This window comes from Notolepis coatsorum (assembly GCF_963971535.1).
Source record: "Notolepis coatsorum genome assembly, chromosome: 17".
In the NCBI taxonomy this organism is placed as follows: domain Eukaryota; kingdom Metazoa; phylum Chordata; class Actinopteri; order Aulopiformes; family Paralepididae; genus Notolepis; species Notolepis coatsorum.
In genome coordinates this window covers 71,242,978-71,263,351 of record NC_140181.1, presented here as the reverse complement: position 1 = coordinate 71,263,351, position 20,374 = coordinate 71,242,978, and the positions used below count along the sequence as shown (strand labels likewise).

General features: G+C 43.7%; 1 protein-coding gene across 2 annotated transcripts in view; it reads left to right on the top strand.

Moving 5' to 3' along the window:
- The window catches only part of arhgef25a (Rho guanine nucleotide exchange factor (GEF) 25a), a 122,375-nt gene that overhangs the window by 89,743 nt on the left and 12,258 nt on the right, over positions 1-20,374 (top strand). For both annotated transcript variants that reach the window (XM_084333957.1, XM_084333956.1), the window contains exons 5-14: positions 84-211; positions 2,517-2,583; positions 2,978-3,081; positions 3,304-3,373; positions 7,306-7,395; positions 7,690-7,782; positions 8,288-8,338; positions 8,473-8,550; positions 8,668-8,859; positions 9,467-9,647. In XM_084333957.1, coding sequence (XP_084190083.1) covers positions 84-211; positions 2,517-2,583; positions 2,978-3,081; positions 3,304-3,373; positions 7,306-7,395; positions 7,690-7,782; positions 8,288-8,338; positions 8,473-8,550; positions 8,668-8,859; positions 9,467-9,647 — 1,054 coding nt within the window. The remainder of the gene's footprint in view (positions 1-83; positions 212-2,516; positions 2,584-2,977; positions 3,082-3,303; positions 3,374-7,305; positions 7,396-7,689; positions 7,783-8,287; positions 8,339-8,472; positions 8,551-8,667; positions 8,860-9,466; positions 9,648-20,374) is intronic.

Sequence of the window (20,374 nt, the reverse complement as noted above, 5' to 3'; positions counted from 1 at the left end):
CCTACACCCGCCCCTGCCGCCGCTCCCAGCAGGACCACCTGCTATCTCAATAACCCATTTTTGTGTCTCCTCGCCCATCCTAGGAGACGCAGTCCACCAATGTCCTCGCAGACGACGACGGCGGCTCCATCTTGATGGACGACACCTCCAGCCAGTCGTCAGCTGTGGCCGAGACCGAGGAGGAGAGGAGCGGCGCCTTGGAGAAGAGCATGTGCGTCATCCACCTGTCTGAACCTCGTCGTCATTCACCTGTCTAAACCTCGCCATTCACCTGTCTAAACCTCATCATTCACTGTCTAAACCTCGCCATTCACCTGTCTAAACCTCATCATTCACTGTCTAAACCTCATCATTCACCTGTCTAAACCTCATCATAAACTGTCTAAACCTCATCATTCACCTGTCTAAACCTCATCATTCACTGTCTGAACCTCGTCATTCACCTGTCTAAACCTCATCGTCATTCACTGTCTAAACCTCATCATCATTCACTGTCTAAACCTCGTCATTCACTGTCTAAACCTCATCATTCACTGTCTAAACCTCGTCATTCACCTGTCTAAACCTCATCATTCACTGTCTAAACTTCATCATTCACTGTCTAAACCTCATCATTCACTGTCTAAACCTCATCATTCACTGTCTAAACCTCATCATTCACCTGTCTAAACCTCATCATTCCCTGTCTAAACCTCATCATTCACCTGTCTGAACCTCATTGTCATTCACTGTCTAAACCTCATCGTCATTCACTGTCTAAACCTCATCATTCACTGTCTGAACCTCATCATTCACCTGTCTAAACCTCATCGTCATTCACTGTCTAAACCTCATCGTCATTCACTGTCTAAACCTCATCATTCACTGTCTAAACCTCATCATTCACCTGTCTAAACCTCATCGTCATTCACTGTCTAAACCTCATCGTCATTCACTGTCTAAACCTCATCATTCACCTGTCTAAACCTCGTCATTCACCTGTCTAAACCTCATCGTCATTCACCTGTCTAAACCTCATCGTCATTCACTGTCTAAACCTCATCATTCCCTGTCTAAACATCATCATTCACCTGTCTAAACATCATCATTCACCTGTCTAAACCACATCGTCATTCACCTGTCTAAACCTCATCGTCATTCACTGTCTAAACCTCATCATTCACTGTCTGAACCTTGTCGTCATTCACTGTCTAAACCTCATCATTCACCTGTCTAAACCTCATCATTCACTGTCTAAACCTCATCATTCACTGTCTAAACCTCATCATTCACCTGTCTAAACCTCATCACCATTCACTGTCTAAACCTCATCATTCACTGTCTAAACCTCATCATTCACTGTCTGAACCTCGTCGTCTCATACAGAAATTAACTATTATTATAAAAAAGATATTCGTACACACTAGGGAGATTTACTACATAAATACTAAAGTCATTAATTTTTCTTTTATAGTATTTTTCTTTTTTAGTGTTTTTTTCATGAACACTATAGATTTACCACATAAATACTGTAGTGATTCACCGTAGTATGTCTATTATAGAGATGTAAGGTGAATCACTACAGTACTCTGGTGGTTTTACCATATAAATATACAACAATATTACAAGTATTTGGTGCATATGAAAAGAAAACATTGACCATAGCTCGTATACGTATGGGCTACACTTTGTGATACAGCATGCTGCACTGCACTGCATGTCTCACCTTAAGGCTGGGCGATTAATCCAATTTAATCTTCAATTACGATTTTGGCTTCGCATAATTATGAAAACAAGATAATCGAGATAAAACGATTGTGGAAATCCACTGTTAGAAAGGAAATCCAATGTTAAAAAGACTAATTTTTTTTTAAATGCTGGTGCCATGAGACTGGGTATGAGCAAGCATGCCATTGGCTGATTCAGTCGGAATTCTCCTCCCCCTCCGCTATCTGCGACAAGGGCACCGTTGCTGCATTCTGGGCTTAGTGCCGCCCAGGATGATTGTGATTGGTTTAAAGAAACACAAACAAGCCAGAGCGTTTTCCCCCTTATACCGGAATGATAATAGGTTCAGCCAGATCTCTCTCTGGCACTGGCACAGCACTAACGCAGTGTGGAGAGAGGTCTGGCTTTGCGAATCTAATAAATGCATGATGTTTCAAAAGGCAATGAGTAATCGTGTTAATTAAATGTTGTGGAGTCGTCAACCGCTTCTTTTCACCTGACAGCGAGGAGGTTCACGCTATTTCCCCCAGATCCCCTCCCTGCTGAACAGGCGCCCCAACCGACCAGTAGGAGTCGCAGTTTACAACAACCAGGACACATACCCCACCGGCTTCCCACCCGCTAATACTGCCAATTGTGTTAGTAGGGATGACTGACCAAGCCAGATGTACCGCTGCTGGCTGGATTCGATCCCAGAGTCTCTGCGGTGGTAGGCGAGTGCTTAGTCCACTGCGCTACCCAGCCGCGCCCCATGATTATGATTTTTGCCAGCAGCCCTATCTCACCTCTTTCTCCTCGTCTGTGTGCAGGTATGTACTGAAGGAGCTGATCGAGACAGAGAAGCATTACGTGGCAGACCTGGGCCTCATCGTGGAGGTAAACCTCACACTGTGAAACCCAAACCAGAAAAAGCAGCCTGGACCAAAGGGAACCAGAACCATACGCTTTACTCGAGGATAACAGCTTCTATATCCTCTAACATCACAAATACTTTAAATTCCAGCCTTTGGTCTAGCTCCAAAATTGTCATCTCCTGTATCAAGTTTATGAATTATTTGTTTGAACAGTATTGCGTTACAACACTAGCTACGTCTCGGAGACCGAAATACTTGAAGATATTTTGGTCTGAGGAGAATTATCACCCTCTGAATGTTAATTATAGCTCACCAGTGTTATTGCTACATTGTGTTATGGGAACACGACTATTTATAATGTTCTTTAAGCCAGGTGTAGTATTTTAGGGTCTGAATGGAATGTTTTTCCGTTACAGGGGTACATGGCTACCATGAGCTCTAAAGGCGTCCCAGAGGACATGAAGGGAAAAGACAAGATTGTATTTGGGAACATTCACCAAATCTTCGACTGGCATAAAGAGTGAGTACACAGATGACGTACCACTGGCCCATTTCACAGCCAAGTACGTATGTCGATCGGTACGGGTTCAACTCTGAACGGCCTGCAGTCAAAACGAAAGGAAGATTGGCGGAGGATGTGTCCATGGTGTGGCAGTCAAAGTAAATAATAGGTCAGGGGTCAACGCTGACCTGTCTTGTTGACTGTCTCTGTGTGTGTGTGTGTGTGTGTGTGTGTGTGTAGCTACTTCCTGGGTGAGCTGGAGAAGTGTGTGATAGAGCCAGAGAGACTGGCCCAGCTCTTCATTAAACATGTAAGTCTGACTCCTCTACACACACACACACGAACAATCACACACATGCATGTGTGAGAGAGAGAGAGAGAGAGAGAGAGAGAGAGAGAGAGAGAGAGAGAGAGAGAGAGAGAGAGAGAGAGAGAGAGAGAGAGAGAGAGAGAGAGAGAGAGAGAATCAGTGGACCGGGCCAGTGTGTGTCTGCTTCCTGGTGCTGTTTGGAAAGAGGCTAAAGAGAAGTGGGAAAACACACCAAGCGCTCCTGTTTGTCCTCCACAGTGCCCCTTCTCTCTCTCTCTCTCTCTCTCTCTCTCTCTCTCTCTCTCTCTCTCTCTCTCTCTCTCTCTCTCTCTCTCTCTCTTCTTCCAGAATTTCTAAATTTCTACTTCCGCTTCCCTGCTATTGATACCTCTCAGACCTGGCCATGTTTTCACAACCAACCACGCACGCGCGCGCGCGCGCACACACACACACACACACACACACACACACACACACACACACACACACACCACACACACACACACACACACACACACACACACACACACACACACACACACACACACACACACACACACACACACACACACACACACACACACACACACACACACACACACACACACACACACACACACACACACACACACACGGTCAGGTCAGGAAGCACTGGGGGGGAAACAGGCAGAAAAGACCACATGAATACGAGGGGAATAACAAACACTTGGCTCGGGCCCTTTGATACAGAGGCTATTTTCCACCCAAAACCACAACCCTCTTCTTCTCTCTGTCTCGGCTTTGGAACAAGTGTCTGGCCAAGGATAGAATGGAAGTCAGTAGGTGTAGAGTCTAAGGATAGAATGGAAGTCAGTAGGTGTAGAGTCTAAGGATATAATGGAAGTCAGTAGGTGTAGAGTCTAAGGATAGAATGGAAGTCAGTAGGTGTAGAGTCTAAGGATATAATGGAAATCAGTAGGTATATAGTCTAAGGATAGAATGGAAGTCAGTAGGTGTAGAGTCTAAGGATATAATGGAAGTCAGTAGGTGTAGAGTCTAAGGATATAATGGAAGTCAGTAGGTGTAGACTAGAGTCTAAGGATAGAATGGAAGTCAGTAGGTGTAGAGTCTAAGGATAGAATGGAAGTCAGTAGGTGTAGAGTCTAAGGATATAATGGAAGTCAGTAGGTGTAGAGTCTAAGGATAGAATGGAAGTCAGTAGGTGTAGAGTCTAAGGATAGAATGGAAGTCAGTAGGTGTAGAGTCTAAGGATAGAATGGAAGTCAGTAGGTGTAGAGTCTAAGGATATAATGGAAGTCAGTAGGTGTAGAGCATCTAAGGATATAATGGAAGTCAGTAGGTATAGAGCATCTAAGGATATAATGGAAGTCAGTAGGTATATAGTCTAAGGATAGAATGGAAGTCAGTAGGTGTAGAGTCTAAGGATATAATGGAAGTCAGTAGGTGTAGAGCATCTAAGGATATAATGGAAGTCAGTAGGTATAGAGCATCTAAGGATATAATGGAAGTCAGTAGGTATAGACTCTATACCTACTGACTTCCATTATATCCCTAGACTTCTCTTATATCCCTAGTATCTAAGGATATTAGGGCTGTCCCCGACTAAGGATTTGGATGGTCAACTAGGATTGGCCAAAATTTGCCGTTAGTCGACTATTGTGGGGCGGCGTGGCTCAGGGGTAGAGCGGGTCGTCCAATGATCGAAGGGTTGGTGGTTCGAATCCCGCTCAAGCCCATGTCCATCCCACTGCCGTTGTGTCCTTGGGCAAGACACTTAACCTACTTGCCTCGTATGAATGTGTATGCATGTGAATGAATGTTGGTGGTGGTCGGAGGGGCCGTAGGCGTTGATTATTCGCCACGCTTCCATGAGTCTGCCTCAGGGCAGCTCTGGCTGCAATTGTAGCTTACCACCACCGGTATGACTGTGTATGAACGAATAATGGACTCTGTGAAGCGCTCTGGGTCTCATGAAGAGCGCTATATAAATCCAAGTCATTATTATTATTATTATTATTGGTCGACAAAAAAAATTAAAAAGTATAATATAATTTTTTTTATTATTTTTTTTATTTTGTATCATTCCATTTGGGCTGTGGGGGTGCTTAATGTCTGAAGGAGTCGACTGAAGGCTTCTTGTCCTCTGCAAAAGCATGCAATTGGTCCACTGATGGATACATCTTGATATTTGTCTAGTCTAGTGTGTTAATTAGATGGGTGAAATCCTCTTGTTTTCGTAGGCAGTTAGCCTCTGGTATGCGTGCCATTAGCGTTAGCCACGCTTCTAGGCCTCTTTTCTTTTGGAAAGAATGATAAAAAAAAGTTATTTCTTTTATTTTTTTTATTATATTCGACTAAGAGGTTGGCCAGTCGACTACGGCTCCTTTCGACCGATTAGTCGACTAATCGATTAATAGGGGTCAGCCCTAAAGGATATAATGGAAGTCAGTAGGTATAGAGCATCTAAGGATATAATGGAAGTCAGTAGGTATAGAATATAAGGATATAATGGAAGTCAGTAGGTATAGAATATAAGGATATAATGGGAGTCAGTAGGTATAGAATATAAGGATATAATGGGAGTCAGTAAAATAGAATATAAGGATATAATGGAAGTCAGTTGGTATAGAATCTGAAGATAGAATGGAAGTCAGTGGGTATATAATATCTAAGGATAGAGTCTAAGGATATAATGGCGGTTAGTAGGTATATATTCTGAGGATAGAATGGAAGTCAGTAGGTATAGAGTCTAAGGATAGAATGGCGGTTAGTAGGTATATATTCTGAGGATAGAATGGAAGTCAGTAGGTATAGAGTCTAAGGATAGAATGGAAGTCAGTAGATATCGAGTATCTATGGATAGAATGGAAATCAGTGGGTATAGATGCTCATGGCCCATACAGGGAGCAGAATTAGATTTATGTTAATTGGTTAAGTGGTGGCACATGCAGTGTGGGTAGACATGTTGGGGTAATTTTACCGACTTGGCTTTGCTTCTAGTCAGTAGTTGATTGAGTTAAATGTCTCTCTCTTGCCCTGTCTTCTCTGTCTCTCTCTACCACTTTAAACAATTCAATAAGAGCTGATCCCTCTGGGTAATCAACTTAAAAAGCCTGTGGGGGGAATAAATAAACTCGTAACTAAATGGAAGCGTGGTGTCATACTGTGAAAACAAGCAGACTGGGAGCATGGACCTTAATGAAAAGCAGTAGAAAGATGAGACTGAGCCCGGTCCGCTATTAATGAGACTTCTATAGCCAACATACAGCACAACACACACATACATGTAAATAAGTACCCACAAAATGCTACCATGTACAAAAGAAACGCATTTGTGTGCCCCGACACACAAACGCACCCCCTCACGTTTTGTACACAGCTCTCCATACATCCGCTGCAGGGACGGTCAGCTGCTACTACTCGGCGGTCTCTAGGCTACAGGGCTATGCAGCCAGTTGCTAGGTAGAGTCCCGCTCTAAAAGGCTCTGGTTACATGGAGGGTAACCTGGGGTAAATTATACATAACCTGATGCTCATCCACACGGAACTCCATTAGGGCTCCTAGGTCTGCCACAGCTGCACTCCGCTGTCAATTAGTCACGGTAGAGCAGGCACTGACCAGACAGAGGCGGCTTCAAAGGCTCCTCTCGCTCCAAGACAAGTCATTATCTCTGGGCTCTCTTTCATGTCAAAACAGCCAACATTGATTGTGCTGTTTTTGCTCGATTCCAGACATATTTCCCTCCACATTTGTAATATGCGATATTAGATGTGTTTGTTTCATAGTAAAAATGTGCGTTGAGGCTATGTAGCCCCGTGCTTGAGGATCTTTCTTTCCTTTTATTGACCATCTGGCTTGTTTGTTTCACAAGTATAGTTTTTGTTGTTGTCTTTGATTCACTAATCAAGCGTTTGTTTGGTTGTGGGTGCAGGAGAGGCGGCTCCACATGTACGTAGTGTACTGTCAGAACAAGCCCAAGTCGGAGCACATCGTCTCGGAGTACATCGAGACTTACTTTGAGGTGAGTATCCGCTATCACACGCGCGCCGGCGTATTCACATTACAACGTTGGGTATCACTTGCTGCACACAGCAACTAAATTGACCTTGTAGCATGCGTTATAAGCTATGGGCATGGCCACGTTAGTGTGTCCACGTTTATTGACACTAAACACAAACGTAAACACATTTAACATATTGCTGTATTGACCGCTAGATGTGACAGTTGGTCACCGTTAAGGCTGCGTTGAGTGCGTGTACTGTCGCTGTCGTGTGCTGACCGCCTGCTGTGCTGTTGTGTCCATCTGTGCCATCAGGACCTGAGGCAGCAGCTGGGCCAGAGGCTGCAGCTCAACGACCTGCTGATCAAACCGGTCCAGAGGATCATGAAGTACCAGCTGCTGCTCAAGGTGAAGCTCGGGGCACTGCTGTGTTGTCCATCACTCACTACACACACACACACACACACCCTCATGCCCACTGAGTGGCCGTCTGACACATGACAGGGTCAATCAAAGCGTTGTAAACACACAGCCAGACACCAACACAAACACACACACACAAGAACACATGTGCGCCCCCCCCTCCGTGCAGTAACACAGACTGCCCACTGAGCACAAGCTGCTTTCCAAGTGAGAGAGGAGGAATTGCGTAAGGGCACGATATGACGAGCAACACCTTTTTCTCTTCCCCCCGGGTCTAATTCAATGTGGAACAAAACGTAAAAAAAAACACGTCTTTGAACGCGGTTATAAAAACGCCATCCCTCGTGCCAAATTCTACCCGGTGTACTGCCAGCGTTCGTTCTCGAACTTAAGAGAACGGCTATAAATTGCTCTTCCAGATGTCCTAACCTTACGTTGACTTGTAAACCCGGAATACTCTTGTGAGACCATGCTGTGTTTATTTCGACAGGACTTCCTGAAGTATTTCACCAAAGCCGGGATGGACACAGAGGAGCTGGAGGTGCGTGTCCTAATGCATACAACAGCATGCCGCTTTAAAACACTGTATATACTACATGTTGCTCCTGTGAGGCCTCGCGCGTGCTCGGGTTCTTCCAACATCAACAATGTCCCTTTCGTCTTCCCCCGTAACAGAAAGCGGTGGAAGTCATGTGCTTTGTGCCAAAACGCTGCAACGACATGATGAATGTTGGCAGGCTACAGGGCTTCGAGGTGAGGCTCTGGAATTTAGGATATCCTTCAAACTCCCTCATAGCGACCATTCAAGCCGTGACGTTCCACCATAATCTCTTCCTTTGTTTGTCGGCTTCGTCCTTTCCCCTTCCCCAGGGAAAGATCACGGCCCAAGGAAAGCTGCTCCAGCAGGACACCTTCACTGTTACGGAGCAGGACAGCAGCTTCCTGTCCCGGGCTAAGGAGAGGCGGGTCTTCCTGTTTGAGCAGCTGGTCATCTTCAGCGAGCCAATCGACAAGAAGAAGGGTTTCTCGCTCCCTGGATACACCTTCAAGACCAGCATCAAGGTGACTCATCGAAAACATATCCACCGCAAAGTGCACTGTAGCAAGATTCAGCATGGGAACTGAGAAAGCATATCATCCAGTAAAGCAACAGTTGCTCCCAGGTTATTAGTTACACAAGAGACATAAACAACCATAATGCTGGCACAAATCTAGCAGCAGGCTATGTAAGCTAGGCCCAGGGTAGGCCTTGTGTTCTTAGTGAGCCGCTTAAAGGAACACGCCAACATTTTGGGAAATTAGCTTACCGTCTTCTCCAGAGAGAGACAAGAAGATAGATACCAGTTTCCTCTCTGTGCACTCAGTAGAAAGCTATCTGGCTGCACGTTAGCCTAGCTTAGCACAATGAATGGAAGCGGACAGTGCCGGTTAGCCTAGGCATTGTCCAACTAACACCTCTCCCGAAGGCTAACCGGCACTGTCCGCTTCCATTCATTGTGCTAAGCTAGGCTAACGTGCAGCCAGATGGCTTTCTACTGAACGCACAGAGAGGAAACTGGTATCTATCTTCCTGTCCCTCTCTGGAGAAGACGAGAGTGTTCCTTCAACGCACTGTGATACGGCAGGATGTCCTCCCCCACAGATGCTAGTCAGATGTGACTTCTTTCAGGTGAGCTGCCTGGGGATGGAGCCCAACGTGGAGGGCGATGCCGGACGCTTTGTACTGACGTTACGCAATGCAGATGGGAGTGTGGTGCGCTTCCAGATGCAGGCCACCTCCCCCGAGATCTGCGAGGCCTGGCTCAACGACGTGGGCCAGATCCTGGAGAACCAGCGCAACTTCCTCAATGGTAAGGCCATACTAGGGAGTCTACTGAAGGCTAAACCACACCTGTGGTGCTCAAGTGTCAGGCTTATTGGATTTTCATTTACTGACATGGCTGTTATAATAATAATAATAATAATAATAATAATAATAATAATAATAATAATAATAATAATAATAATAATAAATTTTATTTGGTGGTGCCTTTCACGACACCCAAGATCACCTTACAGATAATAAAAAAAGTCTAGGTTAAAAACAAAACAAACAACAGGAAGTATAAAACAGTGAAGTTAAAATAACAAAACAAACAAACAGCAGGGGGTATGGAACAGTGACACAGGTTATAGTAAATATGCGAGTTTAAACAGATGGGTTTTCAGTTGTGATTTGAATGATGATAGGGAGTCAGACTATCGGACATGTGGGGGCAGGGAGTTCCAGAGTCTGGGAGCCGAGCAGCTGAAAGCTTGGGCACCCATGGTGCTGAGGCGTGAGCTGGGGATGGATAGGAGTCCAGTAGAGGATGAGCGGAGGGTACGGGAGGGGGTGTATTCCTGAAGGAGGTCAGTGATGTAGATGGGGGCTAGATTGTGGAGGGCTTTGAAAGTGAGTAGGAGGTTTTTGAAGTCGATCCGGTAGTGCACAGGGAGCCAGTGTAATTGAATGAGGACGGGGGTGATGTGGTCGGATGAGTTTGTGCGGGTGATGATCCTGGCAGCAGAGTTTTGGATAATTTGGAGTCTGTTGAGGAGTTTGGTGGGAAGGCCGGTGAGGAGAGTTGCAGTAATCGATCCGGGATGTGACGAATGAGTGGACTGCCTCAAATAGATCCGGTATCAGCTCTATCTATAATCTTTCAAAATGTTCAGTTGCTATCGCTATCAGCTCTATCTTAAATTTTTTCAAAATGTTCAGTTGCTATTGCATGCACTCATCTGTGTTTCACTACACACATGAGTGCATGCTTACCAACTGTCCGTCTGCAACACTACTATCACCGACATCTAAGAAGGGAGATCCCCCCTTGAATGGCCCTTCTAAGGTTTCTCTCCTCCACACTGCCTGTGGTGCATTTTTCCCTATTGCTAGGTTTTAGTGAGTTTTTCCTTACCTTCGCGTGGGGTATGTCTGGGAGTGTTTGCATTCATTCATTTATTTTAAATTTGTTGGACCTTATGGTGTTCTTGTTTTGTTCTTGACTTATTGTTATGTTTCTTCTTGACTTGTTTAAAGAAGCCGTGTCCGGCCCATGGGGACATTAACGTGTGTTCTCGGGCCTTACAAATAAATTTGATTTGATTTGATTTGGACCAGGGTTTCAGTGTTTGATTGGGACAGAGACGGGCGGAGTCTGGAGATATTACGGAGGTGAAAGAAAGCAGACCGAGTGATGTTTTTGATGTGTGGTGCAAATTATGTGTGGTTATCTCAAATGTGATGTTAGCAGATGCTCAGTGTCAATCAAGTCATCAAAATGAATTGACGACATAGCTGAGATGTACGGTACCCTCACTGTACTGAATTCAGATTGGAACTCATGAAAGAAAAACATGAAGGAAAAGGAATATGCAATGAACCCACACAATATAATGCTGCTTCGTGATAAGACATTTAAAAAAAAATCTATTCCCCCCCCCCCTTTTCTTCCCCCGTATTTTTCTCCCATCCCAATTTAGTCATTATGCCAATTCCCTTCCTGGTCGTTGCGCACATTTCCCCCCCACTTTCCGGCCTAGGGAGGGTTGAAGACTATCACATGTCTCCTCTGATACATGTGGAGTCAGCCAGCCGCTTCTTTTCACCTGACAGCGAGGACTCTCACTGGGGGAGTGTAACGCATGGGAGGATCACACTACCTCCCCCAGATCCCTTCCCTGCTGAGCAGGCGCCCCGACCGACCAGCAGTGTGAATTTTGTCAACGAAAATGATGACTAAAGATGTTCGTCAATGAAGCTTTTCCCCCCGACGACAACGAGACGTGACGTCACGTTAATGTTGATCATGTGACACTAACGTGACTAAATTATTCATGCATGATCGTTGACTACATCTGAGGACACAAAAATTTACTTTACAAAAACCATGACGAATTCTCTCTTAATTTATCAAGATGAGACAAAATAATTATAACTTTTAGAATAATTCACGTTATTATTTCAGCATTTCCGTTTTCGGCTAATCGATAGCTATTGCTCCCCACCGTTTATGTCCCACTAAAAGCCAAGCTACGTGAGGCTAAAAACCGCGTCCCAGGTCTCTCGTGATTACAGCTTATACCAATAACCATTGGTAGCCGAACAGTTCTACCAAAAGAACATAGCATTTAAGACGACGGAGGCTGAGAGGATGGCTAGGCTGCGAGAAGAGCTAATAGCCTGGGACCTATATCCCAGACGCGTGTAGCTTATTCCCAGCGGAAGAGTGCGTTGCGTGCTTCCGCGTTTTCTCTGATTGGCCATGACGCCCATGTGACCACGGCAGCGCGAGAGAGCTGCAGCGCGGAAATAGGCTGTCTATTGCCTCGCGCTGCAGCGCGGAAATAGGCTGTCTATTGCCATTCTCTAAGACAAACTCTAACCATAACCAGCTCCTTAACAGCGCCTAAACTTAACCCTTCTAACCTTAACCAACTCCGAAACAATGCCTAACCTTAACCTTAACCATGCCTAACCTTAACCTTAACCATAACCAACTCCGAAAGAATATTGCCATTCTCTAAGACAAACTCTAACCTTAACCAGCTCCTTAACAGCGCCTAAACTTAACCCTTCTAACCTTAACCAACTCCGAAACAATGCCTAACCTTAACCTTAACCTTAAGTTAACATGCCTAAACTTAACCAGCGAAAGAATGCACGTTAAAAGGGATTCGAACTTGTCACCAACGGACCACAGGACCGCAGCGCTGCCAGTTGAGCTAAGCGTCGAATGAAAATCATCTGGGATTACAGCTACATAATGCCGCAAGCTCTGCCGCAAGCTCTGCCGCTCCGCTCTGCGGCTGCCGCGCCTGCCGCAGGGCGTGTCGCAGCCAATCAGGGAAAACGCGGAAGCACTCGGCAGCACTCTTCCTCTGGGAATAAGCATCCCAGACACAGGCTTGCTTTCCCCCATAGATACTCCTTCGTCTGTGTACACCCACTACTATCAACATTACACATGGATACAAGGACAAGACCACGTTCACTTAAAAAGGTAATGTTGGTATGAAAAGAAAAGACACAGGCGAGTACTAACACAGAGTGAGATGGACCCTACTACTAGTAATAATAATAATAACTTCGTTTTATATAGCGCCGTTCAGAGGACCCAAGGTCGCTTTACATAAGGGGGGGGGGGGGGGGGAGAGATGACAAATTAACAAACATAGTGGACAGACACGACATATAAAGTGAGAAAGTTAGGGGTTAAAGGCCAAGTTGAAGAGGTGGGTTTTGAGCAGTTTTTTAAATGAGTCCAGAGTTGGGGCGGTGCGGAGTTCTGCGGGGAGGGAGTTCCAGAGGGTGGGAGCTGCCACACTGAAAGCTCTGTCCCCGAACGTCCGTAGTCTGGTTCGGGGGATGGAGAGCTGACCAGTATACGTTGTTAATGAATCCCTTTAGCGCTTGAAGTGCACTAAAACATCGTAATGACTTTTTATTTTTCATATAATGTTGGGTACATGCTCAGTAGAGTTAGAACGCTCCCAGTCTTAGGGGCTGTGATATTTTGTTACCACACTTTATGCACATAGAAGTGCGGTGCGGTGGCAGGTTCGCCAAGCTAATGTTGTTAGCCGAATGCTCTGATGGGGGCCGCCATTTTAAGTTTTAAGTTTAAAGTGACGTCAGCGATCTACGGTTGTACTCGACGGACAAAAGGGAATGTGTGTGTGACGTGTGTGAAATTTGTACAGTAGGTCCCAGTGAGAATTGCAATCAGTGTGTACTGTATATTTACACTATCATAATGTTGCTTTGTTGGTTAAAAAAATATATAAGCAATTTAAATCAGAATATGTTCCATTTAATGTCTGACTATTTCTGAATCTATTGACCATTTCAAGGAATGTTTGGTTACTATTGGGCTTCTAGCCTTCTACTGAACTTATTGTGAATCAGCTGATAGGGTTTTGGCTACGCTAGACTATACTTAATGAATATAATTGCATTATTTACAATATAAAAATATAAAATGCCTTTTTTTCATTAGCGAAAACTAGACAAAAATCATCAGTTTTCTGCGACTAAATCTAGACAAAAATTAAAAAGACAAAATCGAGACTAACACTGACTAACCCTAAAATGCTCAGACATTTAGTTGACTAAAACTGACTAAACGGAAAATAAATGAAGATGACTAAATATGATGAAAACGAAAAAGGAGCACTTGACACATGACTAAGACTAAAACTAAAATGGAAATAGCTGCCAAAATGAACACTGCCGACCAGTAGGAGTCGCTGTTTACAACGACCAGGATACATATACCCACCGGCTTCCCACCCGCTAACACTGCCAATTGTGTTAGTAGGGACGACAGACCAAGCCGGAGGTACCGCTGACAGCTGGATTCGATCCCAGTGTCTCTGTGGTGGTAGGCGAGCGCTTAGTCCACTGCGCTACCCAGCCGCCCCTCGTGATAAGACCTTTATTGCTCCCAATGGGAGATTGCATCAATGGTGACAGTACCACATGGAAATGAATAGGACAGGAAATATAGAAAAAAGTCCATTGTGATAAAAAAAAAATTTAATTAAAACACAAGGCAAGACAAAGTACAAACAAATGTGTGTCATATAACATCACAGCTGTGGGTGCAGTGCCACATAGACCACCTCAGCCATTATGTACTACACCATACAACCTTACGTGTTCTACTGTCCTTGCCCCACAATGGTGGAATGAACTACCCACCCCAGTTAGGACAGCCAAATCCCGTCCAATCTTTCGCCGTCGACTAAAGATGCACTTCTTCAACCATTATCTGAAATAATAAAAATAAAATAAAAAAGATCTAACCCTAACTAACCTTACTGTCATGCACTTGTCCTAATAAACCAACCTACACTGTAACACGCAACACTTTGATGAATATTGTTACTCAGCTGATAGAGTTGTACCCTTCCTGATGACCTGTCGTACAGAACTTGTAAGTCGCTTTGGATAAAAGCGTCAGCTAAATGACTAAATGTAAATGTAAAATGTAAATGTACTGCTTTATATACAATCGTTTTATACAATATCTGATTTCATCTTGTGAATAAAAGACTGAGATATCAAGTTCTAGTATAACAGTTAATTCTGCTCTGTTTACATTGCAAAGCAACTGCTACCCGATAACATAGAAATCAGAAAAGTCTTTATTGCCAAGTAAGCTTGCACATACAAGAAATGTGTGTTGGTCATTAGGTGCATCAACATTAACACACAAAAACAACACTTACAAATCAAGTAGGAGTAAATTATTAATATATATATTTTTTTATTAAAGTAGAATAAAATTAAATGGAATATATAAACTAAATTAGAATTTAAAAAAATTATAATGATAATATAATAATAATATAGCCAGGGCTGTACAATTGTGCAGTAATTGTGTGTAGCAAATAACACATGGCTCTCCGCCAAATCAGATAGTTTGATGAGAACCAACTGTTGTATAATCCTATTTATATGAAGAGGGCAAGGGGGCAGGAGATGAAATGAGTAGCCCTGCCTGAAGCTTCACGTTTCATGTGTTTTTTGCTGACCAGTAGCCTCAGCCGGGGCTGATTCCCCTTCGGCTGACCGGAGGTTTGGTTTCCCATGCAGGGCTGAAGATGCATCAGTGTGTCAGCGCGTCACAGAGGGTGCGAGACCTTGTCCCTGATGCTTTCCTCCGCCACAACACCAGTGTCCTGGTTCTGCCCCGTAACCATGTTAGCCTTTTTGATTAGTTCACTAATTAGCCTGTCACCCTCCATTCCTTTGATGTTTCCTCCCCAGCGCACAACAACAACGTCTTTGTTCAGACTGCAGGCAAATCAGATTTGTTTCTCAAATCACATCTTTAAAAGACAGACTGGGCTCTATTTTCGTAGCGGCTCAAGGCTGGTCCGAGCGGCTGACGCAGGTGTTTTTTCAAATTGACAGGGCGCAAGGTGACCCCCCCCCCCCCCCCCCCCCATGACTCAACATGAACAATTTTGATGTCTGTTTTAGCATAAAAACACAACCTGCGTCTCCGCCCGCTCAGACCAAGTGCAGACGCTGGTGACTTTCGTGACAATAGTTGGCGAGGTTGCGAGTGTACAAATTCCAACAAGCCATTATTATTGTTATGTTATGTTATCGTATGTTAAGACTGTGCATTTCATCCCACTTTGAAGTAAATCCCTCAGCGGAATGGAGTCAGTTAATCACAACAAGCTACTGTATGTAAGCTTTTCACTTGGTTATTGAATTCATGTGTGGATTAGAATAAATTGATACGCATCATTACACATCATGGTGACCCTCATACATTATTCAACCTGAGATGATCGAATGCAACCGTGAGCTCAATGCACTATAAGAGAAAAAACACACGTGAGGACTGAGGAGAGTAAATGGTAGGCCTTGCATTGCAGAAATCTAAATGAAAAGTAGTATAGGCAGAGACATTATGGGGGTCATGCTGTCTTATCAATCTATGACAGTTATTGCTCATAGTCAAAGATATCTTCAAGCGGCACAATTGGTCTACGTCCTGTCGGATGTGGCCCAATGACTATTATAGGCTACTGTGCAGGCTGAAAAAGATGTATATAGGCTATATATAATTAAGCAAACACTGTCTTTCGCTTGTGGAGTGACACGAGACACGGGTCAATGGAGATGATGGATTGCTCTTAACCTCTTAACAATCGCCCCCAAAAGTGGTCATTTTAGTTTTCGTTTTTGAGGACTGCATACATTTTTTTGCAAACCAGAATACTATACTTTATACTAACTTATAGCACATGCATCTTTTGAAAGATGACATTCTGAAGTTTCTGATACAATAAAGAAAATTCACTTTTAGTGCTAATGAAATAGAGTAACATAGGTCTGAACTTGAATTGTAGAAAAACGTGTTACTCACGTTTTTCTGTAGTAATAATAATAATAATAATAATAATAATAATAATAATAATAATAATAATAATAATAATAATAATAATAATAATAATAAACTTTATTTGTATAGCACCTTTCATACAGAAACTGCAGCTCAAAGTGCTTCACAACAGAAAAAAGACAGGCATAAAATGAGCACATAAAGTACAGACATAAAAAATCACAGTTTTTCACATTATGATCTAACAGGCCACCTTGTTTATGGTTTGATTCAGTTTTAAATAGACAATAATAAAAAGAGTAAGATAAAATAGACAGAGTAAAATAGTGCAATAGTGCAGTGCAATAAAATTGTAGAATAGAATAGATAAAAATATATATATATTTTACAGTGTAATAAAATAGTTCTGGATTACTGTTCAACAGTTCAAAGTCGTCTTTACCTTCTCTGTTTGGTATCCACAGTTTAGAACTTGACAGTCTTCCCTGCTGTTTTATACCCACTTTGACCCTTTGAACCTCCCACTCAGGGCAAACCTCCCTCTCAGGGCGCAGTTCCCTCTCTAGGCCTGGGTCCTACACAGTTTTTTTTAAAGCCTGACAGTCTCTTGTTTGATACCCACACAGTTTAATACCTGAAATAATACAGTGCAATAAAATAGTAGAATAGAATATATAGTAAAATTATGCAATAGAATGGACAGAGTGAAATAGTGCTACAGTACAATCAACAGTAGTTAGTAGTCCAGAAGTAGTATTTCCCCAGAAATTGGTATGGCTGAAAAGAGTATCCATGTCAAAATTTCATAAAAATCCGTTCAGAAATGAGTGATTAGGAGCGATTTTGGTAAACTGTGTAGCGTTCCTGGTTTCCTTTTCCTCATAGATTTCAATTCATTCTGTGTTTTTTCTCTTCCTGTTTTCACTCGTGACTTTTCACCTAGATCCCTGATTCCTACATCCCCACATGGGGTATCATTGGAAAGCCACACTCATTGGCTACAACCCTGTCCAATAATTTGTAACCCTTTAATAAAACAGGCAACAAATAGGGCTTTAATTCGATATATATATTGTATTAAAGAATATGCACACCCGAGCAGCTAGAGGTCGCCAAAGTGCCGGTGGGCAAATCGTCCTCAAGAGGGCCCACATGTGGGCCGTTGCATGCTAAGAGTATCATAAAAGAATGAATGAAAATGACGAATTTCAATAGGCTATGGACCACAAGTATACGAAATTAATGTATCCATTCATTCATAATGGAATGGTGCGGGTAGAGCCTAATATATACAGTAATTATCTACAGTACTTCACATATTGCCATTGGATCTCTTTGGCCTTGGTTAAAGTTATTCTGATGTAGCCAGGCGCATGTTGTTCTTTGAATGAGAAGAGCTGTTTTGAGTGGCCATATCGAAGCCAGCCCCAACTCCTCCTGCTAACAGTGTTGGGAAAGTTCACTTTCTGCATGAACTAGTTCAGTAAAAAAAATTAAATAAAGTTCATGGTTTCAAAAATGAACTAGTTTATAGTTATTTTTTCAATACGTTGCTGCAAGCTATTATTTGTCAAAATGATTGCCACAACCCATATAGAACCACAGACAGCAATCAGAATACTGGCATTTCCATCACACTGTGATTATTTATCAGTGTTTCTCTTTCTCTGCACGCAACACGCACACACCGAAACCTTTGTGTGTGTGTGTCTGTGTGTGTGTGTGTGTGTGTGCACACCCGCCCCAAATCTGGCACACTTTTGAACGAAGTTATACTGTGATAGAGTGCCGAGAATGAACGCGTTCACAATTACGTTCATCTAGCGGAAATACAGTACATTCAGTTCATGTTCGCCCAAAATATGAACGAGTTCATGAACAATCGTTCATTGAATGCGTTCAGGTACATCACTGCCTGCTAATAATGCATGCCTCCTCCTCCAACTCTGCACCCGCTGTGCCATTGATGCACTTGCATCTCTGGTCACCAAAAAAGGTTGGCTATATCCACGTGCGCCAGCACTTTGAAGTTCGAACCGCATTTGGGCCTAGATTCGTGAAAATAGAACCTAGATTGACTGCACGGTTATTTGCAAGTGATCAGATTGGATTTGTGTGTCCAGACATCATCGCCAACCTATCTGCATGGGTTGATGTGGTAACGATGTATGATTCAGTACCTATGTTCCACTTTCCAACGTGAAAGCATGAGAAATGGCTTCGCCTGTACAGAAGACTCCCTTCCAAAATGCCAGCGGACAGTCTACGGACTGTGGTTCTCTGTATGTGTGTGTGTGTGTGTAGCTATCTGTGACATATCTCAACGGGTAATGGCTGGATTGCCATTACATTTTCTGTGCACATTCATGACCCAGAGTGGAAGAAATTCATTGATCTTGGTGACCCCATGACCTTTCCTCTAGTGCCACCATCAGGCCAAAGACTTTCAAATGGAGGCATTTCCTGACCCATTTGTTGTACAGTCACAAGATTTGCTGTGAACATTCATGACCCTAGAGGAAGATTGGTTTTAGTGACCCAGTGGCCCTTTCTCTAGTGCCTAAAACAAAGCGGGCTCGCAACTCACTTTTGATGCTCCAAGGTGTTTTAATTGTGACAAATAATAGCAGCAGATACAACGGGTTGGGACGACGGGATGGGTCATGTGCAGAGAGGAAATTTAATCGGCGAAACCAAAATAAATTCCTGTGTGTGTTCCTATGTGTCGCCCAACGCAGAGGTGTCATCTGAAAACGTGTGGAGGTTGAAGTCCGAGGGGTAGAGGGTGAACATGGCATGTTGACGGTACAGTCCCATGGGGTGTTGCTCACTACCATCTCTGACAATGACAGGGGGCGACAGTGGCTCAGGAGGTAGAGCGGTTGTCTGGTAATCAGAAGGCTCTTCCTGGCAGTGCCAAAGTGTCCTTGAGCAAGACACTTAACCCCTAACCGCTCCCGACGAGCAGGTTGGCACCTTGCATGGTTGCCTCTGCCGTCGGTGTGTGAATGTGAGGCATAAGTTGTATAGTGCTTTGGATAAAAGTGCTATATAAATGCAGTCCATTTACACACTTCTGTGTGAGTCTAACAAACTGTAGTCTGCCAATATGATTTCCTGTAATCCAGGAAACCAGGGTGGAGTCCATCTCTGGGCATCCACAGCAGGCAGCCAAGTCAAGTCAAGTCAAGTCAAGAGTTTTATTTGTCACGGCATACGGATATACAATGAAATGCGGGTGGTCTTGCCCGCAACGATGTGCAATTGGTACAACATATAATAGAATCCAATACAAAAATGTGTGCAATAAAATTGTGCAATAACAGGTAGCAGGTAACAATAAATTTGTGCAATAACGGGTAACAGTTAACAGTAGTAGTAATAGTAGTGCAATACACTGTTACTGTTGCTAATACTAATTTAAAGTGGCCTTTCCTTTTGGCAATAAGTGGGGTGCGTGCGGCCTGAGTGTGTGCCCACTCATGCTAAAGTGTTACAGTGGTACTCAATGTTCATTGTTCAGGACTCTGATGGCCTGGGGGAAGAAGCTGAGCCTAAGCCTCTCTGTCCTCCTAGTAGCTGGGGTTCGCAGGCGTCTGCCTGACCTCAGCAGCTGGAACAGGCTGTTATTGGGGTGGTGAGGGTCTTTCATTATCCTGCAGGCTCTGGATTTGCACCTCTTGTTGTAT